This window comes from Mauremys reevesii, unplaced genomic scaffold (genome assembly GCF_016161935.1).
Source record: "Mauremys reevesii isolate NIE-2019 unplaced genomic scaffold, ASM1616193v1 Contig26, whole genome shotgun sequence".
Taxonomy (NCBI): Eukaryota; Metazoa; Chordata; order Testudines; family Geoemydidae; genus Mauremys; species Mauremys reevesii.
Genome location: NW_024100836.1, coordinates 232,079 through 249,366, shown reverse-complemented (window position 1 = coordinate 249,366; position 17,288 = coordinate 232,079). Strand labels below are relative to the sequence as shown.

General features: G+C 53.8%; 1 protein-coding gene and 1 long non-coding RNA gene across 2 annotated transcripts; both read right to left on the bottom strand.

The window, feature by feature from the left end:
- Positions 1-509: 509 nt before the first annotated feature.
- Positions 510-2,746, bottom strand: LOC120393610. The gene is made up of 3 exons (XR_005592094.1): positions 2,685-2,746; positions 1,701-1,854; positions 510-614 (listed from the first exon to the last, which is right to left on the bottom strand). It is a non-coding gene; the product is annotated as an uncharacterized LOC120393610 (long non-coding RNA).
- Positions 2,747-3,158: 412 nt separating this feature from the next.
- Positions 3,159-6,134, bottom strand: LOC120393611 (maestro heat-like repeat family member 5). Its single transcript, XM_039518234.1, has 5 exons — positions 6,097-6,134; positions 5,767-5,941; positions 4,887-5,042; positions 3,693-3,815; positions 3,159-3,313 (listed from the first exon to the last, which is right to left on the bottom strand). The coding sequence occupies exons 1-5, from the start codon at positions 6,132-6,134 to the stop codon at positions 3,188-3,190; spliced, it is 618 nt and encodes a 205-aa protein (XP_039374168.1). The 3' UTR covers positions 3,159-3,187.
- Positions 6,135-17,288: the final 11,154 nt, after the last annotated feature.

Here is a 17,288-nt window from a genome sequence, read left to right as displayed (position 1 = left end):
GGGCTGCCACCCAAGGATGGATGGTGGCCGGGTAGGGGACCCAGGCCCTTGTTACTCCCGGGTCCTACCCCAGGGCCTTGTCCATGGCCAATGTGTTCGGCACTGAGTCAGTGGGGATCCAGCCAGAACATCTGACGTCAGTCACCATGGCGATGGCTAGTTCTCCCAGGTTACTTCCTACGAGATGTCTCTAGGCCATGGGCTGGGGGTCTCTGGGCTCCCGGCGTGGGAATCTCCCAGAGACTCCGAGCTCCCTTGCACGCCTGCAGGCACCCGGGATGGGGTTGGGTCTCGGCACCTCGGGGCTCTGCAGTCAGGGGCGTCAGCTGCTTCTGGACTGGAGCCTACAATGTGCATCCTCCATTTTCGGCATCTGCCTAGACCGAGCTGAGCTGCTCCTTTCACACTGGTGCTCCAGTCGGAGCCTGCCCGGCAGGGCTGGGGAGGGGCTTGGCTTCCGCCGCCTAGACTGTGAGGTTATGTGTGACAGGGGCACCCCGGCACATCCTGCTCTGCCTCTTTCTCTCCTCCTTCCCATGCAGCAGCTGCTTTGCCGCCTCCCAAGAGATGTGATCAGTGGTGGGCCTGGTTGGCTCCTGTTAGCCTCTAGATGTCTGTAAGAGGGAGAAAGGGCAGGAACACAAATCAGAAGAACAAAACCTTCCAGCAGGGTAGTTTTCCACAGCACAAAACCACCACACTTTGCTAATGCTCCTTTGTAACTTCCCTGAGAGCTGGCATTGCGTAAAGAGAGCACCCAACCCCACAACCTCCGCTACCCTGTGGGCTGGCAATGGATAGAGGGAGTCTGGGAGACTTTCTCCTCTCTCCGCCTGGCTCTGATGACTGAGGGAATCACATGCGAGAAGCTCTGTGAATGTAGGGCTCTGTGCAGTGGGGAGAGATGTCAGACATGGAGCCCAAAGGTGGGGTTGTCCTGACTCTGCAGTAACTTCATTACAGTGAGAGAGATTTCAGAGTTCAGCTACAGGGTTCTGCCCTGTAACCGTGTGTGGGGCTGGGGCAGAAGTGGGGCAGTGATGCACTCATGAAAGGAGTAGGGCTAAGGGGGGCCCCGTGGTACAGCCGCTAAAGCCCCTGTGTGCTGCGTTCCAGCCGGGCCGGCTCTGCCTGGCTGGGGTGGGGCGAGGCGGCTCCGCGCGCTGCCGTTCCTCTCCCCCCCCCCCCGGCCATTTGGGGATTTAGTTGGGGATCGGTCCTGCGTTGAGGAGGGGGTTGGACTAGATGACCTCCTGAGGTCCCTTCCAACCCTGCTAGTGATACTCTATGAGCTGCTCGTGCCTGTAGGCTCCGCCCCTACAGCTCCTGTTGGCTGCGAATCATTAATCCCACCCTGGCCCTGCCCCTAGCTGCTCCTCACCCAGCTCCAACCCTCGGCTCGACCTCCACTAGGCCCCACCACCCCGGCTCCAGCCACTGGGCCCAACTGTCCATGCTCTGGGTGTCTGACACCAGCGATATGTAGGAGTCGCTCACCTCCGGGCTTTCCATGCGTATGGCCCTGACTTTGTCAGCTCTGGTTTTCATCTGCCATTGTGCTGCCCTGTCACATGGCTTTATTAGATCCCTTTCAACTTCTTCAAAGTCTTCTACGCCTCACTGACCTACACAATTGTCTGTCATCTGCCAATATCCACCTCGTTGTTCAGTCCCTGTTCCAAAGACGCTGTTGTACGTACCATAGCAGGACAAAGAGGTCTTCTGTGTCGGTCCCGGTTCCCTAGTCGAATGCGGAACCCGACACGAGATTTCCAAGCTTCTGCAGCCATTTGTAATGTCTATTGAGGATGTGCCCTGTGGTCCTGTCACATGTCAAAGGCACTTCCTGAAAAGCTGAAACAAAGAGGAAACGGGTTGGAAGCCCCATGGTGCTGATGTGACTGGTGCCTAGGAAACCTCCCCTTCAGATGGCCATTGCCACATGCTATTAGCTACCCAAGAGTCTGCAGGCAAGAAACAGCAACTCAGCTACTCCCAAAATAGCCCTGACAGAGAGGAGACCCCATTCCGTGCGTAACTTCCCTCCCCCAGCATACGCACGTCCACACGCTAAAACACAGGCAGGTGGGAGCAACTCTGCTTGGGATGGAACAGAAAAGCAGAGGTGTTAAATCATCCAACATTTACGCACAGATCCGCATAGGAATTTAGACTCCTAACAACATCTACTGAAATCCTATGTGGCCCTGGGCCTTCGTTCCTTAAGAGGTCACAGGGAAAGATGTTCCCAATGTGCACTCAGGAATTTCCTATGAGCTGATAACCAAGATATGAGTGGTTCCCTGGCCTGAAATCTCTCCATTACAGGGAGGGCAAGTGATGAATCTTTCCCTACAGAGGGTAATTGTCATCATCACCACCACCACCCTTAATAATAACAACAGCCCTTTTCAATTCTGTCAGGCCTTCCTTCAGAGATGTTCTGACCTCTATGAAGACACTCTCCCACACAGTTCTAAGGCTACGTCTATTCTAGGAGCTAGGGATGGAATTTCCTGCTCCCGTACACATATTGTGGCACCTCGATCAAAGCTCACGTGATCATCCTTCTTCCTTAAACACTGTCCTTAGACAGAGAGGGACACATTCAAACTGTTTTCAGGCCCTGTGCTGCACCCCTGTACTTCCCACAGAGGCACAAACACACAGAGGTATTTCCTTACCTTCATACAGGCGGGAGATGCCATCTTCAGTCACTGTTTCAGACAACAAGTCACAGTAATGGTGGATAGTATTTCCTAGACAGACAATGAATCTCATGACTTTTCAAATCCTTTGCTTAAAACTGCGAAAGATGCAGCCATTCTCCCAAGACAGCCCTTGGGAAATTAAATACATTCCTTACATCTGTTCACAAAGCACATTAGATAAAGCATCAGAAGCCTAGAAGTCACTGAGAGACTGATTTCCAAAGGAGATTGAATTCACATCATGCTGGTTTCCCCAAGGCGCAGCCAAAGAGGAGTTGTGGGCAGGGGAAGTTGGTGCGATCGATACAGCTAAGTTGCTCCACTCATCTTGGAAGTCATGTTAATCTCTCTCTCTCTCTCTCTCTCTGTCACACACACACACACACACACACACACAGTTTTAAGATTCTGGTGCTGTGAGAGGGAACAGAGCAGCAGTCTAGAAAAGGGCTTTGAAGGAAGCAGGTCAAAAAAGCTCAAGTGAAGTCGCTCTGCTTACCAATGAACAGGGCTGCAGAATGTCTGATTGTTGTCTGTGAGCTTTCCAGGTATTCTAAGGCGTGGAACAGGAATTTGGGGATGTGGCTCTTGTTGTTCTGCATCTAGGAAGAAAGAAGGAAGAAACGCACAATATACAAATGACATGTTCTTCCCACAGGGACTAGTCCAGGGAAGCCAAAGCATAGAGCCAGGGCATGGCAACAGCCAGTATGAGCCCATACGCCATAGCAGCACCTCTCTGGAGTTACTGTTGTGTTCTCCAGAACCTCAGCTTTTGTTTTCAGAAAGTTTGCAGGTCTAACAGTTCAGGAGAAAAATTTCAAAATGTGAAGGGATTGTAACTCCTGCAGAAATGAACCAGCAGAGAGCCTGAATAGAGTCCTGCCACCCGATGGAAGCGGATGGGTACTCAGGGTGTGGGGTTAAAAGGTCTCCTCAAGTCCCCATTCACCACTCTGAAGGCACAAGGAATTCACCTACCAAGCACTTCCAGGCACACTTCCGGAGCTGTGTGGAGCCATCCCAGGCCATGCTGCGGAACAGCGTCTTCAAATGAGCCCACCTGAGAAACACTGCGCAGCGGAAGAGCGTCAGTTTGCATCTCTGCAAGAGAAGCTGAGACCAAGGGGGTTCTCACTGAGAGAGGGACAGTCTGGGGACATGGAGCCTTCCCGTCACTTGTTCTCCTGCTTTTCCTGCTAGTGGAGGAGATTCCTGTCATTTGTTGTACACAGGAGTGTGCTCAGGAGAGGGAATTGGCTGGAGCGAGCCAGAGCCGTCCTGTCTTTGGATGGTTTGGAGCGGTTGACCAGGGCCCTGCGCTTTGGGGGCCCCGCACTTCAGGGGACGCAGGACGTGGGCCATGCTGGGGCCAGGCGCAGTACTCCCGGTCCCACTATGCTATGCCCCACCTCGCCAGCGCCCAGCCGCTTGGGAAATGAGGGGTGGGGCTTTGGGGGAGGGGAGGAATAGGGATGGGGCAGGGGCGTCGCTGGGGTGGGAAGAGGTGGGGTGGCACTTGGGGGAAGGGATGGAGTGGGGCTGGGGCTTAGGCAGAGTAGGGGTGTTGTCCCAGGCCCTGTGCCCTCTATGGACGGCCCTGGAAAGATTCATAAGAGATCTCCACAGCTCAGTCCTTAGGTGCAAAGAGACTGCATGAGAGCGTGAGTCAGCTTTGGGATCCCAAAGAGTCGGACCAAAGGGCCCAGATCAGGCTTCCTCCACATCCCAGTTGGCCCAACAACAGAGGGCAACGTCCGTGAATTCTGGGAAGCTGGGACCTGGAGAAGTTCTCTCAGGAGCTCCAGGAAGAAGTCAGGCAGCTGCACCCACTTTCCAGAAGGCTGTGGGCAGATATCAGCTCCTGAACTGAAGGGGCTCTTACAGATCTGTGCTCCCTTTCTTTGCTGCCTCTTGTTATGAACCTTTGGATGCAGCAGCCCAAAGGCCTGAGGCCCGTCTTTGCAGGAGAGGGTCAGGGCTCTTTCCCAGAAGAAGGCTTTTCTTCCCAATTGTGCTGTGTGCTGTGAGAATGGATGAGGCACTGGGCTCCAGCATGGAGTGAAGCAGGAGGAGAAGACTCTGCTTGGGCAAGGGGCTCTGGCCATTAATGGAGTGGGGCCCCAGGAGATTCTGGCTCTTTACTCTTAAGGAAATAATGACCGTGGCACTTACCAGTGTCACACTCTCATCCCGGTCTTCAAGGTGCAGCAGGAGCGGGAGCAAGCAGTGGATCATCTTCTGCTGCACGATGGGTTTGTCCGGGTCCTTCACGCTGCTCACCACGTTGCCAAGCAGTAAAATGGCAACGGAGCGCACGCTGTCCCTCTCCTGGCAATGACACACAGGAGTGGGGAAGCCCGGTTAAAGCCAGGCAGGATCAGAGCATAACGTGACAGAGTCATATCCGCACGCTGCTCCGGTTCCCCCGTGTTAACTGACTTGGGTCGCGGGAGCAGTGAGGCCACCAGGCCAGCGCCATAGACATCTTGTGTAGAACAAGGCCTGAGACACTGTGCAGGGCAGTGCAGCCCCATGGTGTCCTAGACACAATTTCTGTCTGGAGAGCACAGAATCCTAGACCCCTAGAAGCTTAGGGGAGAGGGAGGGAAGGCTGCTGGAGACTGGTCTGGGGAAGGGGAGGAGCAGCTGCTGGAGCCTTACAGGAGGTGCTGCTACAAAACACAGCAGTTCTTTTGCTCCTTGGTGCCCCTGAGAGCCGGGAGATTCCTGACCCACCTCTTTCCTGCTGGGAATCTCCACCTCTTTGGGGGCCGGTGTTCTCCAGACAGCTGGTCATCTGCCCAGTGCCAGGACCCTCTCCCCGAGGCCAGGCGGCAGCAGGGGCTGGGAGCATGGCGCTGATGCTGAGGTTTGCGGAGAAGAGCTCTGACAGGGAGGTGGCTGAGCAGGAAATTCCCACCCATGGCAGGGGCACCCTTGGAGGCTTCATGGCAGGGCTGAGGGGTGGGAGGGAAGGGGATGGGAAGAGAGAGACAAGGGCACCAGAGACAGGCGGGGAGGAATGGGGTTCTCCTGTGTTTCCCAGCCTTACGTCATCAATGAAGGGGCGAAGGCTGACTGCAATGTCCTGGGAGATGGAGCCAAGCCCTCCCCATCCAGGAGGTAGATGATGTCTGCAGCTTGATGCATGGCTCCCATGACACGCCTCTATCCGTGTCACAGAACATGTCCATGATCGCTGGCAGCTGGGCCCGTAACGAGTGCACCTGCAGCAATGGAGAAGGCAGCTCATTACTACCCTGGATGACAGCCTGGGGCATATGCTGGCCCATCCCACTCCCACCTATGAGACACCACGGCTGGCACAGCCGCCCAATGGGGCACAAAGTCATTCTCCTGTCACTCTCTGCCAGCTGCTCACTGTAACCGTTGTCTTTGCTCACCCGCCTCCCACTGCATCACATCTGCAATCAGGGTCAGCTCACGGGAGCAGGGACCACGTCGTGCCTTGATTTGCTCAGTAAAGCACCTCCAACATTTGAGTGCTGTGCGTTAAACAACAAGGCTTGTGTGGGGATCTCGCTCATTGCTGAGCGATTCGATAGACATCGGCTTCCTCGGTCCCCGGGCAATCCACGCCCTCACCTTTTCTGGCTGGAGCACAATACGGCCAAGGCCTCGCAGACTGAGCCGACGTACAATGGGGTTTTTATCTTGGGTCCATTCCATGAGCTGTGCCTGGAGCTCTGATTTTGTCAGTATTGTCTCAATGGAAGGACTCTGGAGAAACTGGAAAGAGCCAAATCAACATCGGGTTGAGGAGCAGAGGTCTTCCTGTGGGTCTGTCCCCTGACACTCATCTTTACCAAATGGCCACTTACTCCCATACAACGTCTCCGGTGTGTAGAGAGCCAGTTGCTGCTCTTTCAGTTGGCTCATTCCCAGAACTTAGACTAATGCACAAGTCACAAATAAACCCCAGGAAAGGGGAATCTCCAGGCCCCACTGAGTGCCATGGAGAGACCCTGGGGCAGAAGAAAAGCAGAACCCCAGGAAAAGGTGAGGAGAGAAGCATGGCCTTGGGGCACCGGAGAAACATCTCCTCTTGTCACAGGATCCCACCTAGGTACATCCAGCCAGGAGCGATCTCACCCTGTCTCTCCCTCCCTCTCTGTGCCATGCCCCAACACCATCCATGTGCGGAGAGGAGCTAGCTGGCTGGAAGGCTGCTGAGCTGCTGACAATGTGCCCAGAGCTTACTGGCCTGAGCTGCTCTCCTGTCAACTAATGAATCTCACCTCAGTGCAGAAAGTTATGGCGATATTTCTCTGCTCCTCCTCCTTCTCCCTTTGAACAGTGGTGACGGCCTCTCTGAAGACGGCAGGGAGCTGAGGGTTCTCAAACTCGATCATGGCTCTGGAACATGGAGCAGAAAGTCCCTTGTGGTTATCAAGGTGAGAGAGAGTTCCTCTCTAGTTGCTGGGCTGAGATGGCAGCCTGGAACAGAGGAACATTTCACACGGAAATCCCATTCCCAAGAGAGACCCACTGAAGAGGAAACTTTGGGCTCCTACCTTGCAATCACGCCAACACCCTGCGAGTAGTAATATAGTGAGGCTATCATGTCCCAACCCTGCTGAAATTGGATGCTGGCAAATTCCTTCCAGTATCCGGGCATGGAAAAAAGAGTCTTCACAGCCTCCACCGACGTGCTAAAGACAAAAAATACCAGTGTCAGGCAACGAGATCAGCCCCAATCATGGCAAATCTGCACACGCCCTGGCACACACAGTATGGACAGCAGGAGCTAGCCTCCCCGAGGATAGATCCAGTGTGATATCATGGTGCTCCCCTGCCCAATAGGCCCTGTCGACACTGCAGTTTCATTGAGTTTGTAACCAGTTAGTGACACTGTAGCTTCTTAAGATGGTTGATGTCATCACTCAATGCGGTTGAATACTTGATTCTTTACTGTGACAGGTAACAGGACTCAAGCGGGCATGTGGGGCCAGATCCTTAGTTGGTGTAAGCGAGCCTGGGCTAACTATAGCACCCGAACAAATGATGGCCATGAACAGCCTACATGTGTTTAGCAGAGCACATCTGTTCTTCCTTTTCCTTTCAGTCATTACCTTAGGGGGTTGAGGCAGCTGGATCCTCCTCGGGGCTGGATGTCGTGCTGGCCATGTAGGTCCCTGGCAAGTGCAGATCCATCACATACTGCACTTGCCTGACGCAGAGGATGAGCATCTGGGGATACATTTCCAGGATGGCTTCTCGGTATCCCCATAGGAAAAGGACCTCGTAAATGGTCCTCATTGCCTCGAGGGGGGAAAGAATTTCACTCCACTAGCCCAATCTGCCACCTGCCCCCATTGCCATTCGCTATTGTCCTTTCTCGGTCTCATTTCCTCCCAGCCTATTACAAAAGAGGATTGGCTCCTGAGAGGGGAGGAGACATTTGGAGGGTCCTGAACCTTCACCCATTCCTGGAACGGAAGCAGGATGGAGCCCTACGGAAAGGTCAGAGGAGTCTGGATGATGTTATTCCCCATTATTTCGCTTAATGGTGCAGACTCTGTGCTTTGGGTTTCCAGCCATGACTGCACGGGCTGAAACCATCCTGAGGAGATCTGTTCTTGTAGACCCAGTGTTTCTGGCCCAGTCAAAAGTACTGGACATCTCATGATCCCATGCTGGGAAGATTTCTAGTCACAATTTAGAGAGCCAGAAACCTGGATACTTCCAAGAGACACCCGAACTGCACCTGCTCACTAAAGAGCCACCTAGAGCGGCAAACAGAGCCAGGGCACCAGCAGATAAACCGCTTCAGATCAGTAACTTTTCCTGGGTGAAGCTTTATTTACACCTCTTTGGTTTGCTAGGAGGTGGCCAGGACACACTAAGGCCTGGTCTGCATTACAGAGTTATGTCAATGCAAGGCCCCTCACCCAGCATCACCCTAACTATGGAATTTCCTTCCCATTGGCAGAACTGCCCCTTGGTGCCAAATTCGTAACTCCACCTCCATAAGTGGCAGAGAGTCCAGGTCGATGCAGTGTCAGTGTAGACACAACGTCGCGTACGTCAACTGGCTTTCAGGAGCCTTCCCACAATGCCCCACCCTGACCGTACAATCGAGACGAGCGCTTCTGGTGAGGACGTGCACTGCCGACACAAGCAGCAAAGTGCAGACACACACAGCCCCCCATCCCCCACGGAGGCCTGGGACCAGCCCCCCCTCTGCTTGCCCCCACGGAGGCCTGGGGCTCCAGCCTGCTCTGCTCCCCTGGCTCTCAAGCTTGAGGGGAGGGGGGAACCGCCCCACAGCACTCGCCGGCGGCGTGGCTGGGAGCCAGGGAAGTGGACCAGGCTGGGGCTGGGTCACTCCACTTACCATGCAGGGAGTGCAGGGCGGGGGGCGGGGCTGGGGCCATGGGGAAGAGCCGGGCAGCCCCCCTGCAGCAGCTCCCCACCCCAGCTCACCTCCACTCCGCCTTCTCCCCTGAGCTCGCCGGCACCGCTCCACTTCTCCCGCCTCCCAGGCTTGCGGTGCCAATCAGCTGTTTAGTGCCGCAAGCCTGGAAGGGGAGGAGAAATAGAGCGGGGGCGGCGTGCTCAGGGCAGAAGACGGAGCAGAGGTGAGCTGGGCCCGGGAGGGGTTCCCTGCACGCCCCATTGCTTGCTGCAGGCAGCCCTCCCAAACCTCCCAGCCCCCTGCCCCAGCTCACCTCCACTCCACTGCCTCCCCTGAGTGCGATTTTTGGTGCCCCCAACCACTTGGCACCCTGGACGGCCGACTAGTTCGCCTAGTGGTTGCACCGGCCCTGGCCACTGCCTATCATCAGGATTCCTCCTCGGTGAGACTAAATCTCCCCACCTAGACAGCCGGTCCATCCGCTGCACCCCATGCCCGAGCCTCCCTGCCAAAGCCCTGCACCTGGCTCCAGACAATTAAGTCTCACGTGTCGCTGGGAACTCCACTTCTTGTGCCCAGAGAGTCTCGGCCCCCCTCAGTAGCTGACCTGAGAAACACAGTGTCTGCAAAAGCAGCAAAGAGTCCTGTGGCACCTTATAGACTAACAGACGTACTGGAGCATGAGCTTTCGTGGGGGAATCCCCACTTCGTCGGACGCATCAGTGTCTGCCTTTTCCAAAGAAGTACCTAGAGGGACTTTTACCATGTGGCCTAATGGATAAGGCGTCTGACTTTAGATTAGACAATTGAGGGTTTGAGTCCCTTCGTGGTTGTGCTTGTCCGGTTTTACCTTTGTGCTGAAAGTCCTGCTCCCTTCAGGGCCTGAATCTCTTCTTGGCTGCTCAGGCCAATGCTCTGGCTTCAGCTAGAGCCCCGGGAAGGAGTTGGGGGGTGGGCGTCACAAAGGCTGGGGCATGAGCCCCAGGTGCTTCCAGTCTCGCCTTTGCCATTCCTGACTTGCCAAAGAAAATGGCGGCTGCCCGGCTAGGTGTAGAGCAGTTTCCCTCTTCCAAATGTGCATCTGTCCCTGTGCTTGAGGGGGGTTGCTACATAGCGCCTTGGGAGCCTGGGTGTTTCTCTGCTTCTCGCCAGCTGGGGAAAAGCCTCTTGGGGTAAAATCTCCTGCCCCATGGCAAAAGCGAGCACCTTGAGTGGGAACGGTAAGAGGCCCCACCAGGGGGGCTGGCCCTGCTTTCCTACCGTCTTCGATAATGGCCACAGAGCATCAGCAGCCGCCCCGCATGCTTGTCTGCGGGTGGCCTTCAGTGGGTGTTTGGCATGGCAGGAGCAGCCTGGCTGGGTGCTTTTGTGCCTGTCTGAAGGCCACACCTAGGCATGGTCCTGCCCTCCTCTAGCCCTGACCTCAATTGTTCTGTGGCTTTTAAGCCTTCCCTTGGAGCCATCAGCACCAGCCGCCTCTGCTCTAGGTGCCCAGAGGAGGAGAGGTGCTGGGCTCTGTGACGAAGTGGGGGATTTTCTTAGGGTTTGCTGTGTTTTCCAGTGGTTTGCATGCACAGGGAGTGGGACTCAGTGTTCCCAGGTGTTACTGGTTTAACGAGGTGAGGGGAAAGGGAGTTTGTTGCTACAGAAGACCGGAGAGGGACTTGGGACCCCGGCTGATGGCCTGGAGGATGGAGACCCCAGCGACTGGTGACCTGGTGACCCGGAGACCCAGCTCAGGAGTCACAGGCGGTTCTGGCCAGTGGGAGGACAATGGGCTGCGGGGAGAGGACCCCGTGACCAACCTGTTCCAGCCAGAGGAGGGCGGAGAGGAGAGGAGGCCCAGGCAACCCTGTTTACCTGGAGAAAAGACAATGGACAGCGGTGGGGCTTGGGGCCGGAGATATCGGAGGCCTAGCTGGGAAGCGGGGGGCTTGGGGCTGGCGAGGGGAAGCAGGCAGAGCCCACCTGGCTGCAGGGGGACTGGGATGTGCTGTTATTGTGAGAGGCCAGGTCTGAGGCCCTGAGAGTTTCCTGTGCTGTGTTCAACTCTCAATAAACCCTCCTGTGTTACGCTGGCTGAGAGTCGCTCTGGGCTAGAGAACAGGGGGCATCAACCCCTTTGGGGGTGAGGAGGTCCAGGGGGTCCAGAGCACGTGGACTCCCTGAGGGGCCCACGGCGAGAGACAGACGTGCTAAGGCTCAGAGAGGGGCAGCTCCAGGAGGTGGAGGGGCCTGACCCCGAGAGAGAGTGGACCCCCGAGAAGAGCTGTCGCACTGAAAGGGGCACCCCCCACGGACCGCACGGGGCCAAGAGTGGGCACGATCTGTGAGTCCGTGACAGGCAGTGACATCACAAAGGCCTTTTGCAGGACCTCAGACTATTGGCCAAAGGCGGTGGGGAGGTGGTGACCTCACAGAGAGATGCTGACATCAGCCAGGCAGGACAGGGGCGAGGGGCCAGGGAAACCTCAGAGACCCTGTGGCTTTGCTTCAGCAAGTCTCCTTCTCCAGGTCTCTCTTTGAGGACTGGGGGAGTATTGGGGTTCCCGTACCTGAGCGCCAGGAGGAACCTCTTTCGAGTTTTCTCCTTCCCTTTTAGTGATTTTACTAGAAAACAGCCAACCCTGTTTAGACGGTAAGAGCCTCCTCGAGGGAAGGGGTGTCCTGGGGGTGTCACAGTTCAGATGCCGGTGCTCCCCCATTCAAGGAAGTTCCCACCACCCTGATCTGTGTTCGCAGGGTGGGAGAGAGCAGCATCCACAGCAGTGATTTGCTCCTGGCTGCTGGAGCAGAGCAGCAGGCTCAGCTGTCAGAACTTCCTGGAGCTATGAAAGGGGAGAGGCCCATGGCTCTGTAGCAGGACTGCAGGGCAGGCGAGTTCACAGAGGGTATTGTGGGATACTGGCAGAGGCCAGTTATGGTGATATAATGAACAGCAGTGTCTACACTGACACTCTGTCACTTTAAGTTTGCTGCAAAAAGCTCTACTCTTCTCATTGAAGTGGTTTTATTTTGCCACCAAAACAGGGCAGTTTTGTCGCCAAACGTGGCATTGCAGTGTGTACACCAGCCAAAAGCTGCTGACCGAGGGAGCGTTGTGTGTTTTTCACACACCAGAGCAATATAATTCTGCTGAAATAACTTTGTAGTGCAGATCTGGCCAAAGATTCACACACACACAGCTTGCAAGGAAAACCTCACCTGCTCCTCTGCTTTGTGGGGCCAGGTGGGGCCCAGAGAGTCAGGTGTGAGCAGACACTGTACCTTAGTCACAGGCAGGCTCTATGGTTTAGCTGGTTAAAGTACCTGTTTTGTAAACAAGAGATCCTGGGTTCAACTCCCAGTGGTGCCTTGTTGAGATGTTTTGAGAGCACCTGGTATTGGCTACTGTCAGAAGACAAAATACAGAGCTAGATGGACCTTTGGTCTAGCCCAGTGTGGTTTTTCTTATGGTTTAAATTACACTCACAGGCACTGATAATAGAATTACTGAAAGTTTGGGATTTAAGAGCTGATAGGTCAGTGTGCCAAGCCAATCGTGGATGACCCCTCCCTCTGGGACAGAGGCAGGTTTGGGCTCGCACCAAATGCTCATTGTGGCTGCCAGAATCTGTGGGCAGCTCATTTAGTTTCCACCCAGGGTTGAGTCCCTGGTTCACACATCGAGGATAACAACCCTTTGTTTCTCCTGCCCCAATAACATGGAGACTGGGAATGCAACACCAGCCACAAGTGATCATTTCGGCAAGCAACCCAACCTATTTCCAACATACTGTAAATCCACATGCAGACTCATACACAAAACCTTGCAAGAAAATCTTCCTGAGGGGTCTGAAGCACCTGCTGCTGGAGGGAAGGAGGGAGCTGTGGGTTGGGATTGAGGAGCAGCGTGAGGAGCGGGGGCCTGTGGATTGGGATTGAGGGGCACTGGGAATAGAAGGGGCCTGTGGGTTGGGATTGAGGGCACTGGGAATAGGAGGGGCTGTGGGTTGGGACAGAGGAGAAGGGTGAAGAGGAGCAGGCTCTGGTTGGGAGTGAGGCTGGGGACTGGGTCCCAATACTAAAATTTAGGGGTTAGATCAATGTTAGGACAGGGTGGCAGTGGAGGGATGAGTGAGTCCCTAGACAACACAGTGAGAACGGTGCCTTCTTATTTTCCCCTTTTCCACCCAGGCAGGCAGGTGAACTCTACAGAGGCACCTCTGGGCTTGCACTGACTAAGGACAACAGCTGTGAGTGGGGTGGGAGAGGGGATGGCTCATGTTAAAGGACTTTTGGTTGCTGGACTTATGAACCGTAGGGAGAAGGACACTGCCTAGCTTATTTGGGGTGGGTCTTTCCTCGTGGTTTATGTTTATGTGTTGGGGCTGCTGACATGACTTCTGCTAACCCTGGGCTTACATTGCAGTGTAGACATACCCTGAGAGGGCATCTAGACTGTGATAAAATCCCTGTGGCCCGGCCGGCCTGGATGATCTGATTTGGGCTCCTGGGGCTCAGACTGGAGCCCAGGCTCGGAGACCCTCACCCCTCGTGGGGTCTTGGAGGCTGGGCTGAAGCCCAAGTGTCTACACTGTAATTTTATAACCCTGCAGCACAAGCCCCACAAGCCTGAATCAACTGACCCAGGGTTTGAGAATAGTGACTTGGGTGTGTTAATGGCAGTGTAGACATAATGCTAGGCTATGTCCACACTGCAATGAAACACCCAGCGCTGCCCCTGTCCCAGAGGGAGGGGGGTCATCTGTGATGGGCTGGAACACTGACCTATCAGCTCTTAACTCCCAAACTTTCAGTAACTCTGTTATCAGTGCCTGTGAGTATAATTTAAACCATAAAAACAGCCACCCTGGGCTGGACCAAAGGCCCACCCAATGCTGTATTTTGTCCTCTGACAGCAGCTAATATCAGGTACCCAAAGAGTTACTCAACAAGGCACCACTGGGAGTTGAACTCAGGATCTCCTGTTTAGAAGGTAGGTGCTTTAGCCAGCTAAGTCATGGTGCCTACCTAGAGCTAAGACACAGTGATGCCCACAGCTGACTCTGACAGCTCCACCAGGGCCTGACACGCTTTGCATGTGTTTGGATTCTGCAAAGCAGAGAAGCAGGTGAGCTTTTCCTTGCAAGCTGTGTGTGTGTGTGTGTGTGTGTGTGTGTGTGTGTGTGTGTGTGTGTGTGTGTGTGTGTGTGTGTGTGTGTGTGTGTGTGTGTGTGTGAATCTTTGGCCATGTCTGCACTACAAAGTTATTTCAGCATCATTATATTGCTCAGGTGTGTGAAAAACACACAATGCTCCCTCGGTTGGCAGCTTGTGGCTGGTACACACACTGCAATACCACGTCTGGCGACAAAACTGCCCTGTTTTGGTGACAAAATAAAACCACCTTGACGAGAGGTCTAGAGCTTTTTGCAGCAAACTTAAAAAGACAAATTGTCAGTGTAAATGCTGCTGGTCATTATATCACCATGACTGGCCTCCACCAGTATCCCACCATGCCTGCCGTGAACTCGCCTGCCCTGCATTCCTGCTACAGAGGCTGGGCCTCTCCCATTTCATAGCTCCAGAAAGTTCTGACAGTTGAGATCCCATCTGGAGGGAGGAATAGCTCAATGGTTTGTACATTGGCTTGCTAAACCTCCAGTTATGAGTTCAATCCTTGAGGGGGCCATTTAGGGACTAGGGCAAAAAACTGTCTGGGGATTGGTCCTGCTTTGAGCAGGGGGTTGGACTAGATGATTTCTTGAGGTCCTTTCCAACTCTGATATTCTATGATTCTACACTGGGATTAGGTTGATATAACTGCATTGCCAGCCTAAGTAATGTAATTACACCAACCAAATTTTGTAGTGTAGACCTGTCCAAAGAATCACACACACACCTTGGGAGCAAAACTTCAGCTGCTCCTCTGCTTTACACAATCCAAACAGGAGCAACACTTGTCAGGTCCCAGTGGGGATTGGCAGAGAGTCAGGTGTGGGCAGACACGATGCTTTAAATAACAGCAGGTACCATGGCTTAGCTGGTTAAAGTGCCTGTTTTGTAAACAGAAGATCCTGGGTTCAACTCCCAGTGCTGCCTTGAGGAGTGGCTTTGGGAGACCTGGTATTGGCTACTGTGAGAAAACAAGATTCAGAGCTGGATAGACTCCTATGCTGCCCCTTCCTCCTGCTCACTGCTCTCCTCCCTCACTTCCCTTACGGTCATTACAAAGTGGCAAGGCAGAGCCCTCCCATTTTTAAAAGTCCTGGGGTGTTGTTCCCCCCTGTTCAGGCCCCCCTGGGGCCCTGCACGTCACACAGCTCTCCCTGATTTCAGCTGTTAGTGAGGGAGCCTCACTGCTAGCGCAGACTGGGCAGTTTCTTGCATGAGAGACACTCTCCCAAAGCAGGACTAATGCTTAGAGCTGGTTATCAGTGATTTCAGATCTGTTGGTCTGCAGCAAGACTCTCCATTGAGTCTTAACCAGCTCTGTTATTACACAGGGAAGAACAAAAGGGTGAAATGGTGCCTGGAACCCTTAAGAAGAATCCACCCCACCAAGTACCAACACTTGTTGCTATCCGCTCTCAGCTCAGTTTTGGGGTCACTCCTTGCCTTTATCAACCTGGGGGGGGGCTCAGAAAATCATAGCAAGCATGTTCTCCAGTGGTGCAATTAGTTAGTGCACAGTACTTATAGAGCAGTGCTGAGGAGCTATGCTGAGGTTGTGAGTTCAAGCCGCACCTGGAGCACTGGTTTCCATTAACCAAGTGGCATCACCCCCTCATTTGGCCCTGTGGAATGTAGAATTCCAGCCCTGGGACACTGAGGAGGAGAGGAGACAAACACGCTCCCTTCAATTATTACCTCCTCTCTAGAGCACAGGTCAGAATCTACAATCCTTTCTCCCCCCCCACCCCAGCCCCTGTGCCAGGATCCCTCAAGCAGAGCCTGGAGTCCTGCCCCTGGTGTCTGTACTATTGACAAACTCTAAGTGACAGGGACAAAACACTCAAATCCCGCCTGGTGCGGGGAGCCAGGTTTGCTCTTCAAATTCTGTCGTTCGTACATTTCCAAGTCTGGGAATGTCCCACAACAGCATTGAATGGGAAGCTGCCTGCAGAACAGTTACAGTGCACAGAGCTCCTGTGGAGGAGGGGTGGGAATTAGTAACATTTTGAGGATCGTTTGGGAAATGAGCCTTTGCTGACAAGGTTTGTCTCTGTTCATATTTCACCTTCAGGTGTTATGTTGAGGGATCTTTAATATATTTTTGTGAGGTTAACAACTATCTCCTCAACTTAAAAATTGATGTCACTTGATTTTTGCATCTCCCTGTGAAAATACAACTGACATGTGTGGCTTTCTACAGGGGGTCATGATGTTAAAGTTGGGGAAATCAGGTCTTTGTACTTCTGTGGAGGGGGGGTTGCTTTTTTACAGCTGAATCACTGCCAGGCACACCGGGCTGTTTGCTGCACCCACTGTCCTTGCCGGGGCCCCTGCTGAACCCTGGGTGGCTGCACTGCCGTGCTGGAGTGACTCTGCAGGGGGAGAAGCTGCTGTGGGGCAATGTAGAGCAGCTGCAGGAAGGAGACGGGGTCACTATTCAAATTCTGAACTGCACAATTTTCCAAATTTGGGAATAGATTCATAGACTTAAGGTCAGAAGGGACCATTACGATCATCTAGTCTGACCTCCTGCACAATGCAGGCCACAGAATCTCACCCACCCACTCCTGTAACAAACCCCTAACCTACGTCTGAGTTATTGAAGTCCTCAAATCGTGGCTTAAAGACCTCAAGGTGCAGGGAATCCTCCAGCAAGTGACCCGAGCCCCACGCTGCAGAGGAAGGCGAATGTCCGAGAACAATTCTAGGGAAGGTGAACGCAGAGCAATGACACTGGAGGTGCCCAGACCTCCAATGGGGGCAGCGTGGAAATTAATAATGGGAAGATCATTTGCGAAATTAGTCGTCACTGACAAGCTTTGTCTCTGTTCCTATTTCACACTGTGATGTTAGTTAGAGGCATCAGGACAGGTTTTTACTATATTAATTAAACACTTAATTTTATTTACCCAAGCCAAAACTTAGTGTCACTTATTTGTTCTCTGTCCTAGCAAGAATGAATTGAATTTCGTGACTTTCTGGAAAGTGCAGCGAGATGAAATGTGGGGAATTCAGTCTGTGTGTTTGTGAGCTGATGT

Coding starts and splice junctions, on each gene's coding strand:
- LOC120393611 (XM_039518234.1), bottom strand. CDS start 6,134: ATGCAGTGGGAGGCGGGTGAGCAAAGACAACGGTTACA. Junction 3,816..4,886: donor GGGATGAGAGTGTGACACTG/GTAAGTGCCACG, acceptor CTTCTCTTGCAG/AGATGCAAACTGACGCTCTT. Junction 3,314..3,692: donor AGTGTGCCTGGAAGTGCTTG/GTAGGTGAATTC, acceptor CTTTCTTCCTAG/ATGCAGAACAACAAGAGCCA.